Below are 16,357 nucleotides of genomic sequence, written 5' to 3' on the forward strand. Positions count from 1 at the left end.
CTACAATAAAGACGTTTCTGTGGATAATTAGTGAGGTTCTGTCGCCACCTAGCGGTTTACTCGACATTGTGAACTCATCATTTCCAACATCCCTTTTCACGAAGACAGAAAACACTATGTTTAAAAATCGACGTAAATAATTTGTGAATGAAAAAACGGAAAACGCTCTGAATTAATTATTAATAATTAATAAAACTATGCTCTAAATACTTTAAGGTGAGGTTCTTGATCTTTATTATCATTTCCAAAAATAAATCTGTAGCTCCTCTCTGAGTCATACCTTTCTATGTTTTACTAAAATGATTGAAAAAGGAGGAAACTAATCTGTGTGTGTGTGTGTGTGTGTGTGTGTGTGTGTGTTTATTTTCCCTGTGATGTGTCAACGTTTCCCAGTTTCTATGACTACTGTAGCCAGGCAACGATCCTCTGGTTTACAGGAACTTAAACTAAGACAGCAGTTCGTTGTTTCTTGATATTATCTGCTTCACATATGCTCACCTGACCTTCTCATATTAAATTAGATAGGTCTTATTCAATATCAATATTTAGTTGGAAAAAATTCTAAATAACATTCACTACACACTGTTTATTAATTTTTAATAAACAGTGTGTAGTAAATTTTTAATTATGTTTAATAATTATTAGTTCCTAACTATAAATAAAACATAAAAATTTATAAAATTCTTTAATATTTTATTTAATGTTTCACATTACTGCTTTTACTACTTACTTAAGGAGACTTATAGAGTGCAGCATTGGATCGAGCCTCTGTGAAAAAAACGCAGTAATCTCTTTTGCTATTAAATTAGGGCAATTAACCTTAAATGTTATTCAACAAGCTGCAGATGGATTTATGTGATAATGAGAATGCCGATACCGTCATTACATACAGTAATTTATTCTGAAATGCAGACACATTCTGATCCTCCCTAATACGACGGCCGAGCGATGTCCACAGCCAAGCAGAAGGGCCGTGCGACTTCCACAGCCAAAAAGTCAACAAAAATATACATGGGGCAAAACACGGGCCTGCAACAAACCCATGGACAGGAAGTCCTCGACGGAAAACGGAAGTGAGGCGACATCACCCACTGTACAGAATTTACTCTATTGATAACTGACATGTTTTCTGGGAGTGTCCTAGGCTGTTCCGTGCTGATGGCCTGCATCCCAGCAGAGCTGGAGCAGAGATCCTCTCGGACCACATCTCCAGGGCGCTGCACACCTTCTGACTGGTAAACTACGATTTAAATCTAAATATCAATAGCCATCCTTCACCTCATCACATTAACATAAATGCACACATAGCTCATTCTATAGAAACTGTGTCTGTTCCCAGAGTAGTGAGATCAAAATGTAAATGCATGAGAAGTTCTCTAAATAATCTTACTGTAATTAGACCAGAAAAATGCCAAAGAAACAAACAAAAACAGTTCCTAAAGCTTGGGCTTCTGAACGTTAGATGACTTGCACCCAAAGCACTTAAATGAAATCATCTCAGAAAATAGCCTTACTGCACCCTGCCTTACTGAAACTTGGGGTAAACCAAATGATTACATCGGTCTAAATGAGTCTACACCATCAGGATATATCTATAAACATGAGCCTCGTCAGACTGGTCGTGGAGGTGGTGTTGCCAATATCTTTAGTGATTTCCTTACTGTTTCCCAGAGAACACAGTATAGATTTATTTCTTTTGAAATGATTGTTCCTAATGTTGCACTCTCACACATGCACACGAAAAAATCCCTTATGTCTCTTGCTCTAGCGACCGTGTATAGACCCCCAGGGCCCTATATTGGTTTTCTTAGAGAATTTGCAGATTTTCTTTCAGACCTATTGGTTAACTTTGATAAAGCGTTAATTGTAGGAGACTTTAACATTCACGTTGATGCTTTAGGACTCACATTTATGGACCTACTAATGTTATTTGGGCTTAAAGAAAACATCACTAGAGCAACTCATCGTCTTAATCATACACTAGATTTAATTATATCACATGGAATAGATGTTACTGATATAGATATATAGAGGGCAATAGAGGGCAGATAGACTCCAATGATCTTCTCAGCTGTCCTCACTATCCGCTACAGGAACTTGTGGATGTGTTCATTCATCCACAGAGCATTTGTGAGGTCAAGCACCGATGACGGGTAAAATGATTGGCGTTCCAGTTTGACAAAGGTGTTTAATGGCGTTGAGATCATGGCCCTGAGTTCCTCCATACCAGACTTGACAAACAATGTCTTTGGTTTGGAGCTTGCTTTGTTATCTTCTTACAGAGCATACAAAGACACACAGTTGTCTATCTATCTATCTATCTATCTATCTATCTATCTATCTATCTATCTATCTATCTATCTATCTATCTATCTATCTATCTATCTATCTATCTATCTATCTATCTATCTATCTATCTATCTATCTATCTATCTATCTATCTATCTATCTATCTATCTATCTATCTATCTATCTAGTAAATGTAATTGCCAGGTGTCCACAAATGTAAATATAGGGTACACTCTAGATATGTTTAATGCTCTCAAAAGAAAACTTTCTATATTACCGCTGCTAATTCTACCTTACCTGTAGTCAAGCTCTTGTAAAAAGGTAATACAGCAGTTAGAAATGTTAAGATGCTCAATAGATGCATTAAGGGGCGCAGTGGCTTAGCGGTTAGTACATTTGCCTTGTGTGTTTAGGATTCGATTCCTGCCTCCATCCTATGTGCATGAATCTTTTATATTGTCTCAGTTCTTAAGGAGGCTAATTTGTGTCTTTTAAATTCTGCTCTGCGATGAACTGACATCTCATCCAGGCAATCCCCTGCCTTGAGCCTCGAATCCCCGTTATAGGTTTCAGATAACCTGTGACCCTGTGTAGGATAAGCAGTCCATAAAATGGATGGATCCATTTACCCAAACAATAATTTTTATATAATAATAATAATACAACAAATCCAATAATTTAATTTTATATATTAACAATAATAATATTATTAATTTTATAATTGAAATAGTATAGTATTTTTAGATATATTTGACTATTTGGGGATGGAAATTTTCTTCTTCATTGGCAGATTATTTTTTGAAGAAGAAAAATGTTCAGGCATCAGAACAAAAAGATTTAAGGCTTAACAATGGTCAAATATGTTAATTTTGTTATATGTTATAGATTTGATTTGTTGTATTCTTATAACAAGAAATAATAGATCAATTTGATTAGATTCAAGATATTTCTTTTGCTGTGATGAAACATCTACATACAGAAATATTTAACATTTTATTTAGTGTACATTCTTTATTTGTTTTGCAACTTTCTTGTAGCAAATCGACAATGGTTTACCCCAAATTTAGGGAAAAAGTAATGCATATTTTCCACAAGGGGGTGCCAGAAGCTTTCTTTATAGCTCATACATAAAAACATACATTTCTGTTAATAATAACAAGTGTATGTCTTTTTATTATCAGTCATCGAGTTAGACCTGTCAATGTCAAAGTTATGACTGATTTATTGATTAGAAAATGTGCAAGCATAGAAAAATAAATTTAGCAAAAACAAATCTTATACACAGTCACCTGACAAGTTTAACAAACTCCGCCCCTGATTAAATTCTTCAGTTTATAACCGTTCAGTGTGCTGAGCCTCTTTCAGAATAAGATTCGCTCAGCTGCCAGACAAAATGATCAACTTGAGTAAATGGTACTTAGTTTTGTCAATACTTGGCTTTGTTTCTTTGATGATTTTTATATACAAACAAAAAGAGAATGGAACAGAAGAAAAAACTGATGCCAGAACTAAGACAGTAACTGAAGCCAGAGCGAAGCTGGACTCATTCGAGGACAGGAGATGTGAGGGAAAGATCTACACCAGCCCGATGCCACTGAAACTGAAGCACAGACAGTACTCCAGAAAGATACTGCTTCGTAAAAAATGCAACGCTAACAGTAACTTGGACATCACTGGCAAATGGAAGTCATTTGATGACATCCCCAATGAGGAGTTGCACAACCTACTTGTAGATGACCGGCATGGAATAATTTATTGCTACGTTCCAAAGGTTGCCTGCACCGCATGGAAAAGGATCATGATTGTTCTGAGCGAGAGTCTGAGGGTGTACGGTGTACCTTTCAGGAACCCTCTAGATATCCCCATCCAATATGTTCACGGATTATCTCTAAGGCACCTTAACCTATACCCCAAAGCAGTGATGAAACAAAAACTTCAGACCTACAAAAAGTTTATATTTGTTCGAGATCCTTTTGTCCGACTGGTTTCAGCATACAAAAATAAGATTCAAAGCCCAATTGAGCCATATTATAAAACAATCGGGAAAAAAATATTAAAGCAGTTTGGAAATGTCTCTAATCCAGCATCTGTAGAGCAAGCGTATGCTCAGGGCATTGTTCCTTCTTTCAGCGACTTCATTCAATATATTCTGAGCCTCCCAGCAAGAAATTACGCAAAGTTTGATGAACACTGGAAGCCAACAGTTCACATGTGCCATCCCTGCATGATCAGTTACGACTTTATTGGGAAGATGGAAACCATCGAGGACGACGCTGCTCATCTGCTGCGATTACTTAAAGTCGATAACATTGTTAACTTGAATCCGCAGGCAAAAAATAAAACCTCCGCTGATGAAATGAAGACCTGGTTTTCCAACATTCCCACAGAGTGGAGCAGGAAACTCTATGATATTTATAGGACAGATTTTGAATTGTTTGGCTATTAATATTAAGACATTCTACATGATCTTTATCTGGAAAACATTATCTGAATCATGTTCATCGTCATCAAGATTTCCAAATTTATTACAGGAGACAATACCAGTGAATATTTTTCTGTTTTGAAAATGACTACATGACACTATGCTTCCTTTTAATAAAAGAGTATGTAAAGTATGTAAAAAGAGTGTAAGTATGTAAATATACAGACAATTTCATGCCGTATATAACCTTTGTACCTGATACTATTGTGTCAAGTTTTGTAACTGATTTTCCTTTCTAATGATTTCACCAAAATTAGTAGTAGAGCAACTTGTCTGAAGAATAAACAAAATGCTTAAAAAGATATAATAACCCTCAATGTGAAATTACATGTAAAAAAATGTAAAAATAAAACTCACATGAAACAATAAACTGGTGGGAAAACCTGGTTTTCTAATATGACAATAGAGAGCAAGAGAAAACTCTACGATAAATATAAGGTGGACTTTAGACTCTTGACACTTTAAATGATCCTGATCAATAAATCATGTTTTCTGTTGTGTTGTGTAGTATGATTATCATCATTGTTTATTTCTTGACATTGATAGCTTTGTCACCTTTGATTTTAATGATAAGGTGTGTGTGGAATTTGTGTGGAATTTGTTGAAGCAGCCCTTGATTTTATTACTCACTTAGGCCACAATATTGGCCACATTTTCCCACAAGTACTTAAAAAAATTCAAAACCCCTTAAATTGTAAGGGCATCTCATACACAGCCTGCTTCAATTTATGCTACAGAATTTTTGTTGTGCTAGCTCATTCAAAATAATTAGGTTAAGCAATTCCTTATAGGTATTCTTGTCAGGTACCAGTGAAATTAGCCATCAACCTGTTCATACATACAATACATACAATATGACAAGGGGGGGACAGGACAGGAAGACCGGGAATTGAAAAGAAATACAGCATAACATGAGTTAAGGGAGGAGAAAAAAAACAACCCCCAGACTATTGTCAGGGATCAGCTCGGACCTTCGGCCATGTGTGTTTGTTATTGTTCCTCGTCACGTGTCTGCCCCGCCTTCGTCTGCTCCTCCCTGTCTCCACACCTGTTCCTCATTGTGTGATCATTGTCTTAGGTATAAATGTGAGCATTATTTAGTATTATTTGGGATTCATTAGCTACGTTTGGTTATGTTTAGTCATTGTTAAGTGTCGTCGTTTGTATTATTTTAGTTCTCGTCATTTTATTGTATTTGTCTTTATCATTTATACCCCATTCCTTTGAAGCTATCCTGTGTACGGGTCCGTCTCCTTCCTTCCCTGGTTGTGAAAGAATGAATCCGCCCAATTTCGGCTATGTGTGTTTGTAATTGTTCCTCGTCACGTGTGTGCCCCACCAAGCACATAAACAGTACACCATATACACACGACTTGCAAGAGGGGGGGAGAGTGGGGGGTAGAGGTAATCCAGCACAGGCAAGCAGCCATCAGGTCCTGCAGCCTTTATCTTCAGCGCTGGCCACAGACCCGCTTGTCAGACTGGCGGTACAAAACGGCGAAGGCGTGGGATGGGTGTGGGGGGTGAATTCATATCTTTAAACATCTGCTTGTGTGTGTGTATGTATGTAAGTGTGTAGGCCTGGAGAGTCGTTGCTCCCATGTCAGATTGACATTGAAATCACTTTTAATTTTTTAAGTGCACTAACTGACTGCACTTAAAGTCGACTGGTTTTTCTAGATGTTCATAAATAAAGATTGTACATATGGGGCTTGTCTCTGTTGTGAAAATTTTAAAAAAGCGTCTGTACAACACACAGATGTGAAAAGAGGGCGTTTTATTCTTAGATTAGGTTCAACATTGTGTACTAGCAAGTGTTTAGACATATTAACACTTCTTAAATATTATAATTATCATCAACACAAGCACAATGTTTATCTTTCCAACAAATGTCACCATAATTTGGTAATGAGTCTTCACCCTTTATTCTTATAATTGACACTGAATCATCTTCTCTTTCTTAATGACTGTAAATTTTAGTCTGAACAAAAGCATTTCTGTTCTTCTCACGTCAGTCCAGTGAGTTATGGTGCGTTGCTTTTATCAATACGTCTTATGTTCTATCGTTAAAATGTTTTCCACTCCAAAGAATGTCATTGGAGAAGTTGAACTAGTTTCCAATCTACACCTTTAAACACTGGCAGGTGTTTTGGAATATAAAATAAAAACATTGCTAAAGCTGCTGATTTACTTCACCAGAAATAAAGCTCCACCTTGTCATTTGATTAGGTTGCCAGTTGTCACGGTATGACACGGTGAGACAAAGGCGAGTGAGGATCCAAATGTAGTTTTAAGGTTTTAATAAACAAAACACAAACAAACAGTAGGCAGGCAAAACAGATCAGGACACTGAACAGGAACAGAGAACGGCACAGACCAGATACAAACACAAACAACGACCAAACAACAGGGAAGTGAACAGACAGAGTAAATATAGTGGACAGGAGCCAATAACAAAGCAGAGACGATTAGAGACAAAGACAAGACACCTGGGGAAGAGATGGAATGTGATTAGTGTCCATGGTGAGCAATGAGTGGGCGGAGCAAAACAATAAACATCAGGGAGAGACGGCAGACAGAAACAAGGGGAAAACACAGACAGACACATTACACCAGTATTTCAGTATGCTTTGAGAGATTGAACGATCCTCTATTGGGTCTATAAACATATTAAAATCATAACCAAATATTATTATCATAGATAATAAGTTAATAAGAATAAATCAACATTATTTGATGTGTACATACATGTTATTGTGTAGTCAGTAATGTTAATTGAAACATTAACTCTAAATATGCAACGGTAATATTTTTGCTAATTAAACTGGGTGATAAATTTGATTAAATGAGTTTCTTAAAGTTGCGTTTATTTACTGAGCCAGTTCCACTGATGTTTGTACGGAGACCGTTTCTGTAATAGACTAAACAAGTATTTGCAATAGATTCATTTGTTTTTTTCTATGTTACTCTATTCTGAAATATCTTAGCATCGATGCACACACAATTGTTCACTAAAAAAATACATAAATGTGATGCACTCCAGGTGATAGGACTGAATTTAACCCTCTAACCTAAACTACAAAGGAAAAGAAATGAGACAGATCTTCAGCGTCGAACAACGCCCTAACTAACCTACACTACCTACCTAAACAAAACGTACAGGGGTGGCACGCACTCCTAACCTAATGTGTCTGATACAGAAATGATTGCCTAAGTGTTGCACAAAGTACTGTATACAGACGCAGAACGAGTGACTACCGAGTTGGGTTACATGAACAGTATGACATACAACGGAACAACAACACAGCGCAACAAACGAACGAACAAACAATCAAACAAACAAACAAATCAGCACACGTTATCAAGCAGGGTCGAGTTCAACAGGAACACGAGCTAGCGCTATGAATGAATGGTGGCGGATTTAAATAGGCGGGATCGAGAGTTGATTGCTAGATCAAGGAGTGACATCACATAGGATAGTCAGGATTTACAGAAAAGGTGTCCAATGGAAGGGATCTGAGGAGACAGACAGCGGAGCAAAGAGAAAGTGGGAAACAACAACAAAAAAACACAGAACCAACAAACACAGCACGTAACATCCATATAGATTACGAGACATAAAATCTGAGATAATTTAAAACTAATTATAGACATTTTTACTCATTTCATGAAATTAAATAATCTTTAGCTGATCATTTTTGAAAATTTTGGTATTTCTTTCTAGAACTAAATGATCTGCCAGAAGAAAAAAAAATCTCACTTGAATGTAGTCAAATATGTTTTAGTTAAAAATAGGATTAATAATCTTAGGTTTGGTTTACTGTAATCTTTATAGAATTCATACCTCAAAGTGATGACATCACAGACCATTACCTCAAACTGTATACACTACCTGTAGAACAGACTAACTATGTCTCATCACGTTATCGATTCGGTAGAACTATTATTCCAACCACTAAAGACAGATTCACAAATAACCTTCCTGATCTGTCTAGAATTCTTAACGTATTCTTAAACACAAACGATCCAGATGTAATAACTAACAGCATAGGCACTATATTCACTCGCACATTAGACACTGTGCCCCCATCCAATTAAAGAAATTTAGAGACAAAACACCTGCACCATAGTATAACAGTCATACTCACACCCTCAAGAGAGAAACCCGTAACCTCGAGCGAAAGTGGAGAAAAACTAAATTAAGTTATATATATAAGGACATGTCCAGCTATAGACAGGCTCTAAAAGCTGCTAGGGCTGAGCACCTGAGCAAACTCAAAGAAAATAACCAGAACAATCCCAGGTTTTTATTTAGCACAGTGGCTAGATTAAAAAAAAAAACAGAAATCTGAACATACTATTCCATCTCAGTTCTGTAGTGAGGATTTTATGAGGTTCTTCATTGATAAAATCGAAAGTATCAGGAATAAAATAGGTGATGCTCAACATATGAGAGCATCTTGTGACCCAGTCTCACCTAAAGCTCTACATTCACAACTACAGTGCTTTACAAGTGCAGGACAGGAAGATTTAGATAAGTTTATTACTACAGTTAAACCAACAACCAACAATGTTCACTAGACCCCATTCCAAATAAATTACTGAAAGAAGTGTTATACAGTATAAAGCTGATGAGCCTCTTCTTAATATCATTAACTCCTCGTTATCTTTAGTTTACTTCCCTAAATTTTTAAAGTTGACAGTTATTAGGCCACTCATTAAAAAACCTAATTTAGATCCCAATTAACTATCAAATTCCAGACATATTTCACATCTTCCGTTTATGTCTAAAATACTTGAAAAGGCTGTGTCTGTTTAACTGAGCTCCTTCTTACAGGAGAACAATATCATCTAAGAGTTTCAGTCAGGTTTCAGGCCCCATTATAGCACAGAAACTGCACTTGAGAAAGTCTCAAATGAATTGTTCTTAGCTTCGGACCAAGACTGTATGTCCCTATTAGTTCTACTTGACCTAAGTGCTGCATTCGACACTATAGATCACAACATTGTCCTAGATCGCTTACAAAATTACACAGGTATTCATGGACAAGCTTTAAGTTGGTTTAGATCCTACCTGTCAGACCGATACCATTTTGTAGAATTAAATGGTGAATCCTCCAGTTTATTGGCAGTTAATTATGGGGTCCCTCAAGGATCAGTTCTAGGACCTCTGCTTTATTTGACATACATTCTTCCATTAGGGAACATTATTAGAAGACATGGGATTAATTTCCACTGTTATGCTGACAATACACAGTTATATATCTTATCAAAACAAGATGAAATAGCTAAATTGTCCAAATTATATAAATATATAGTAGATGTAATAGTCAATCTTAGTCTGACTAGTTACCAGCTGCTAGTAAACGCTCTCAAAAGAAATCTTTCTATATTACCCCTGCTAATTCTACCTTACCTGTAGTCAAGCTCTTGTAAAAACTTAATACAGCATTTAGAAATGTTAAGATGCTCAGTGGATACATTAAGGGGCACAGTGGCTTAGCGGTTAGTACATTTGCCTTGTGTGTTTAGGGATCAATTCCTGCCTCCATCCTATGTATGTGAATCTTTCATATTGTCCCAGTGCTTAAGGAGGCTAATTTGTGTCTTTTAAATTGTGCTCTGCGATGAACTGTCATCCCATCCAGGGAATCCTCTGCCTTGTGCCCAAGTCCCCTGTTATAGGTCTCAGGTAATCTGTGACCCTGTGTAGGATAAGCATCCCATAAAATGGATGGATTCATTTACCCAAACAATAATTTTTATTTGTTGGTCTAAAATAATTCACTAAACTCAGCTAAATCTGATAGCTGCTAGAATGCACAAGTAAATATGTGGATCATCGAGAAAGGCCTGTTCTTGCCAAACAATTTACATTTTTTTGCTCAAATGGGAGCTTCATGCAAATAGGAACTAGAGTTGTGACTGGGGAACTCAAGAAAGGCCACATAAGTCATTTGTCTGCAAACAGCAATATTACAACAAATCCAATAATTAAACTTTATTTATTACCAATTATAATTTTAGCATTATTTTTATAATTGAAATAGTATTTTTAGATATATTTGACTATTTCGAGATGTAAATATTCTTCTTCATTGGCAGATTATTTTTTGAAAGAAGAAAAAGGTTCGGGCATCAGAACAAAAACAAAAAAGAAACAAAAAATGGTCGGCGCCGTTTCTGTTACTGTTTATTGTCTTTTGTGTGTTGTATTTTTTGTACTTTTTGTATTGTCTTGTAACTTTGTGTCTGCACTGTGTTTTGTCCTGCACTGTCTTGTCTGTCTTTTTTTTCTTGTCCTGCACTGTTTGCACCAGGTTGCACAGTTGCACATTATGTGGCTAAGACTACTTACATGTCCTTGGCCCTGTCTTTGTTTTATGTAGCATCTTGATCTTGGAGAAACGCTGTCTCATTTCGCTATATACTGCAACCGCTATATATGGTTGAAATTAAAATAAAAGCTTCTTGACTTGACTTGACTGGATCAATTTGATTAGATTCATGATATTTCTTTTGCAGTGCTGAAACTGGAGGCTTCTTTCAAAAATGTTCAATAAACATCTACTTACAGAAATATTTACCATTTTATTTAGTGTACATTCTTTATTTGTTATGCAACTTTATTGTAGCGAATCGACAACTGTTTACTCCAAATTTAGGGAAAAATTCACGCATTCTCGCCACAAGGGGGCGCCAGAAGCTTCCTTTAATTAAGCGACATAAAATTTACTACACAATTTATTACACTGCAGAAAGTCATAGAAGACAGTGATGTGAAGCGAGTGAAGACATCTTGAATCAAGAAAGAGTTAATATTATTTCTCTTTAACTAATATAGATCATTAAGCTCAGACATTTTATTCTTCTTAGAATTTTCTTCTTCTATTAGCTCTTCTTCTATTAGGTTCATTATGCTATTAGGTTCATTAACCTGCCAATTACAATATTTTTAACCTCAAACCAAAAAATAGAATTATTAATTTTGTATATTTAAAAAAAAATAAAGTAAAGGAAAATATGTTATGAAATGCCTTATGTTTTTAATCGATAAGTTAATATTGAAATAGAAATATTACCTCAATTAGAGTAATTTCTGTGTATGTTCCTCTCCAAACATAACGTAAATTTCTGTTAGTAATAACACCAGTGTCTGTCTTTATTACCAGTCATCTAGTTAGACCTGTCAACGTCAAAGTGCAGGTTATGACGTGCAATACGCAAGAGTAGAAAATTAAATTTAGCAAAAAGAAATGTCAGTCACCTGTTGTTGAACAGTCAGTCACCTGTTGTTGAACAAACTCCACCCCTGTTCAGATTCTTCAGTTTATAGCCGTTCAATGTGCTGAGCCTCTTTCAGAATAAGATTCGCTCAGCTGCCAGACAAAATGAGCAAGTTGAAGAAATTATACTTAGTTTTGTCAATACTTGGCTTTGTATCTTTGATGATTTTTATATACAAACTAAAAGAGAATGGAACTGAAGAGAAAACTGATGCCAAAACTAGGACAGAAACTGAAACCAGAGCAAAGCTGGACACATTCGAGGACAGGAGATGTGAGGGAAAGATCTACACCAGCCCGATGCCACTGAAACTGAAGCACAGACAGTACTCCAGAAAGATACAGCTTCATAAACAATGCAATGCTAACAGTAACTTGGACATCACTGGCAAATGGAAGTCATTTGATGACATCCCCAATGAGGAGTTGCACAACCTACTTGTAGATGACCGGCATGGAATAATTTATTGCTACGTTCCAAAGGTTGGCTGCACCGCATGGAAAAGGATCATGATTGTTCTGAGCGAGAGTCTGAAGGTGTACGGTGTACCTTACAGGAACCCTCTAGACATCCCTGTCGAGGATGTTCACGGATCATCTCTACAGCACCTTAACGCATACCCCAAAGCAGTGATGAAACAAAAACTTCAGACCTACAAAAAGTTTATATTTGTTCGAGATCCTTTTGTCCGACTGACTTCAGCATACAAAGACAAGCTTGGAAGCTCAAATCAGATATATTATGAAACAATCGGGATACAAATATTAAAGCAGTTTGGAAAGGTCTCTAATCCACCAGCATCTGTAGAGCAAGCGAATGCTCAGGGCATTGTTCCTTCATTCAGCGACTTCATTCAATATATTCTGAGCCTCCCAGCAAGAAATTACGAAATGTTTGATGAACACTGGAAGCAAACAGTTCACATGTGCCATCCCTGCATTATCAATTACGACTTTATTGGGAAGATGGAAACCATCGAAGAAGACGCTGCTCATCTGCTGCGATTACTTAAAGTTGATAACATTGTTGACTTTAAACCATACGAAAAAAATAAAACCAGCACTGATGAAATGAAGACTTGGTTTTACAACATTCCCACAGAGTGGAGGAGGAAACTCTATGATATTTATAGGGCAGATTTTGAATTGTTTGGGTATGAATATTATGACACTCTAGATGATCTTTATCTGGAAAACATTATGTGAATCATTTTCATCATCATCAAGACCTCAAATGTATTACAGGAGACAATACCAGTGAATATTTTTCTGTTTTTAAAATAATAATAAAAGAAGAGTGTAAGAATGTAAATTGTTATTGTTGCATGAGGTTAAATGAGGTTAGAGATGCTGGAATAGACAATTTCATGCAGTATATAACCTTTGTACGTACATGATACTATTGTGTCAAGTTATTTTTTTCTCTAAGGATTACACCAAAATTAGCAGGAGAGGAACTTGTCTGAAGAATTAAAAAAAAATGCTTAAAAAGATATAATAACACTCAATGTGAAATTACAATGTATAAAAATGAAGTGGAGAAAAAACATTCAAAAAACTCATAAAACAATAAACTGGTGGAAAACCTGTTTTTTTTAAAAATGACAATAGAGTGAAGGAGAAAAGTCTACAATAAATATAAGGTGGACTTTAGACTCTTGACACTTTAAATGATCCTGATCAAATCATGTTTTCTGTTGTGTAGTATGAAAATCATCATTGTTTATTTCTTGACATTGATAGCTTTGTCACCTTTGATTTTAATGGTAGTTGTGGCATAAGTGTGTACACACTTATGAAACTTTGTGTGGAATTTGTTGAAACACCCATTGATTTTTTTTTGCCCCACTAGCAATATTGGCCACATTTTCCCCACGCGTACTTAAAAAAAAAAAAAAAAAAAAATCAAAACCCCTTTCGAATCTCATACACAGCCTGGTTCAAGTTATGCTACAGAGTTTTAGTTGGGCTCTGGCTAGCTCATTCAAAATCACTGATTTACATTAGATTAAGCAATTCCTTTGTTGATGTTTAGAGATATGCTATGATTGTCATATTGACATTGGAATTTTAATTTTTTTCAGTGCATTAACTGACAGGCTTTGCTTCAAAGTCGACTGGTTTTTCTGGATGTTCGTGAATAAAGATTACACAGGTTTTTTTCTCTGTTGTGAAAAATTCTTACCATGAATGATATGAAAATTCTTTTTGACTTATGAGATTTTGAGTGGCACACAATATTGAACCTATTCCATAATTTACATTGTCCAAAACATTTAAATATTTTAAACAAGAAACCGGTCAGGTAAATAAGCAATGATTGCTTTAAGCACTTTAATGTTTGTAGCATGAGAATTAGTTTGTTAACTATGAGAATTCTAAACTAGACTTTACTGATAGAAAAAGTACTTTGCTGGTACTTTTAATTTTGGTGTTAAAAAAGCATCTGTACAACATACAGATGTGAAAAGAGTGTGTTTTATTCTTACTTTAGGTTCAACATAGTGTACTAGCAAGTGTTTAGACCTATGTTCAACACTTCTTAAATATCAGCATTATAATTATCATCTACACAAGCACAATGTTTATCTTTCCAACAAATGTCACCATAATTTGGTAATGAGTCTTCACCCTGTATTCCTATAATTGACACTGAATCATCTTCTCTTTCTTAATGACTGTAAGTTTTAGTCAGAACAAAAGCATTTCTATTCTTCTCACGTCAGTCCAGTGAGTTATGGTGCGTTGCTTTTATCAATACGTCTTATGTTCTATCATTAAAATGTTTTCCACTCCAAAGAATGTCACTGGAGAAGTTGAACTAGTTCCCAATCTACACATTTAAACACTGGCAGGTGTTTTGGAATGTAAAATAAAGACATCGCTAATTGAGTTGTTTACCAGAAAGGATCGAATACGTGAGAATTAAACAATGTGGGAGATAAAGCTGCTGATTTGTTTCACCAGAAATAAAGCTCCACCTTGTCATTTGATTAGGTTGCCAGTATTTCAGTATGCTTTGAGAGCTTAAACGATCCTCCATTGGGTGTATAAACATATTATAATAATTATAATAATAATATATAAGTCATAACCAAATATTATTATCATAGATAATACGATAATAAGAATAAATCATCATTATTTGATGTGTACATACATGTTATTGTGTAGTTAGTAATGTTAATTGAAACATTAACTCTAAATCTACAATAGTAATATTTTTGCTAATTAAACTTGGTGATAAATTTGATTAAATGAGTTTCTTAAAGTGTTTATTTACTGGGCCAGTTCCACGGATGTTTCTGTAATAGACTACACAGACACAGTTTTTGATAAGCACAAGTATTTGCAATAGATTCATTGATTTTTTTTCTACGCTATTCTATTGTGAAAATCTTTCAATTGTTCACTGAAGAAAATGACATTAATGTGAAGCACTCCAGTTGACTGAACTCAAGGTCAGCAATAAATTGTGGGTTGATTTTAGCTGTCAAATACTTATGTATGTTAGCAATTTTTAACTTTATTTGACTGTATATGTTGTTTATTTAACTTTTTGGTTTTATATATGTTTTTGTTTTTTAAATCCACTAGCTAGCCTATGATCGTGTTTGACAAGAACAAGTGTGATTAAGCTAACAAATTTAAATTAGATACAAAACAAAAATATTTTATATGTTTGGGTTTTATGGGTTGCATATCAATGGAAATTGTCAGTAAATTGTCAATTGAAATTGTCATCAGTAAGTAAGCTAAAATTTGTTGAATCTAGTTTTGATGAGCTAGTATTTTTTTTTCCATATAGAAGATTACAATACATGAAATCTGAGATAATTTAAAACTAATTCTAGAGATTTTTACTCATTTCAAGAAATGAAATAATCTTTGGCTGATCATTTTTGCAACCGTTGGTATTTCTTTCTAGAAATAAACAAAATGATCTGCCAGAAGAAAAATCAATCTTAAATGTAGTCAAACAAGTTTTAGTTAGTAATAGGATTAATAATCTTAGGTTTGGTTTACTGTAATCTTATAATAGGATATAGTCAATAAATTAAAGAATTAAAAAAAGATATTTTTACTGAGTTTTTTGCTGAAAAAATCCAAAGCTTCAGATGTTTGTGTTCTTTTGCACTCACACTCACGATATTCACTCCACAAAAGGCAGCTAACTAATCCTGTTTTTTTTTTTAGATTACGACTACCGTAATCTACAATAAAGACGTTTCTGTGGATGATTAATGAGGTTCTGTCGCCACATAGCGGTTTACTCGACATTGTGAACTCATCATTTCCC

At 35.2% G+C, this 16,357-nt stretch overlaps 2 protein-coding genes across 2 annotated transcripts; both read left to right on the plus strand.

Annotated features, from left to right (window-relative positions):
* Positions 1 to 3,661: 3,661 nt before the first annotated feature.
* Positions 3,662 to 5,271, plus strand: LOC113662393 (carbohydrate sulfotransferase 12-like). The gene has a single exon (XM_027177162.2). The coding sequence runs from the start codon at positions 3,683 to 3,685 to the stop codon at positions 4,733 to 4,735; it is 1,053 nt and encodes a 350-aa protein (XP_027032963.2). The 5' UTR covers positions 3,662 to 3,682; the 3' UTR covers positions 4,736 to 5,271.
* Positions 5,272 to 12,056: 6,785 nt separating this feature from the next.
* On the plus strand, positions 12,057 to 14,241 carry LOC113662357 (carbohydrate sulfotransferase 12-like). Its single transcript, XM_027177094.2, has one exon. It carries the CDS (start codon positions 12,163 to 12,165, stop codon positions 13,261 to 13,263), a length of 1,101 nt encoding a protein of 366 aa, XP_027032895.2. The 5' UTR covers positions 12,057 to 12,162; the 3' UTR covers positions 13,264 to 14,241.
* Positions 14,242 to 16,357: the final 2,116 nt, after the last annotated feature.

The sequence above is a fragment of the Tachysurus fulvidraco genome, chromosome 9 (assembly GCF_022655615.1).
Source record: "Tachysurus fulvidraco isolate hzauxx_2018 chromosome 9, HZAU_PFXX_2.0, whole genome shotgun sequence".
Taxonomy (NCBI): Eukaryota; Metazoa; Chordata; class Actinopteri; order Siluriformes; family Bagridae; genus Tachysurus; species Tachysurus fulvidraco.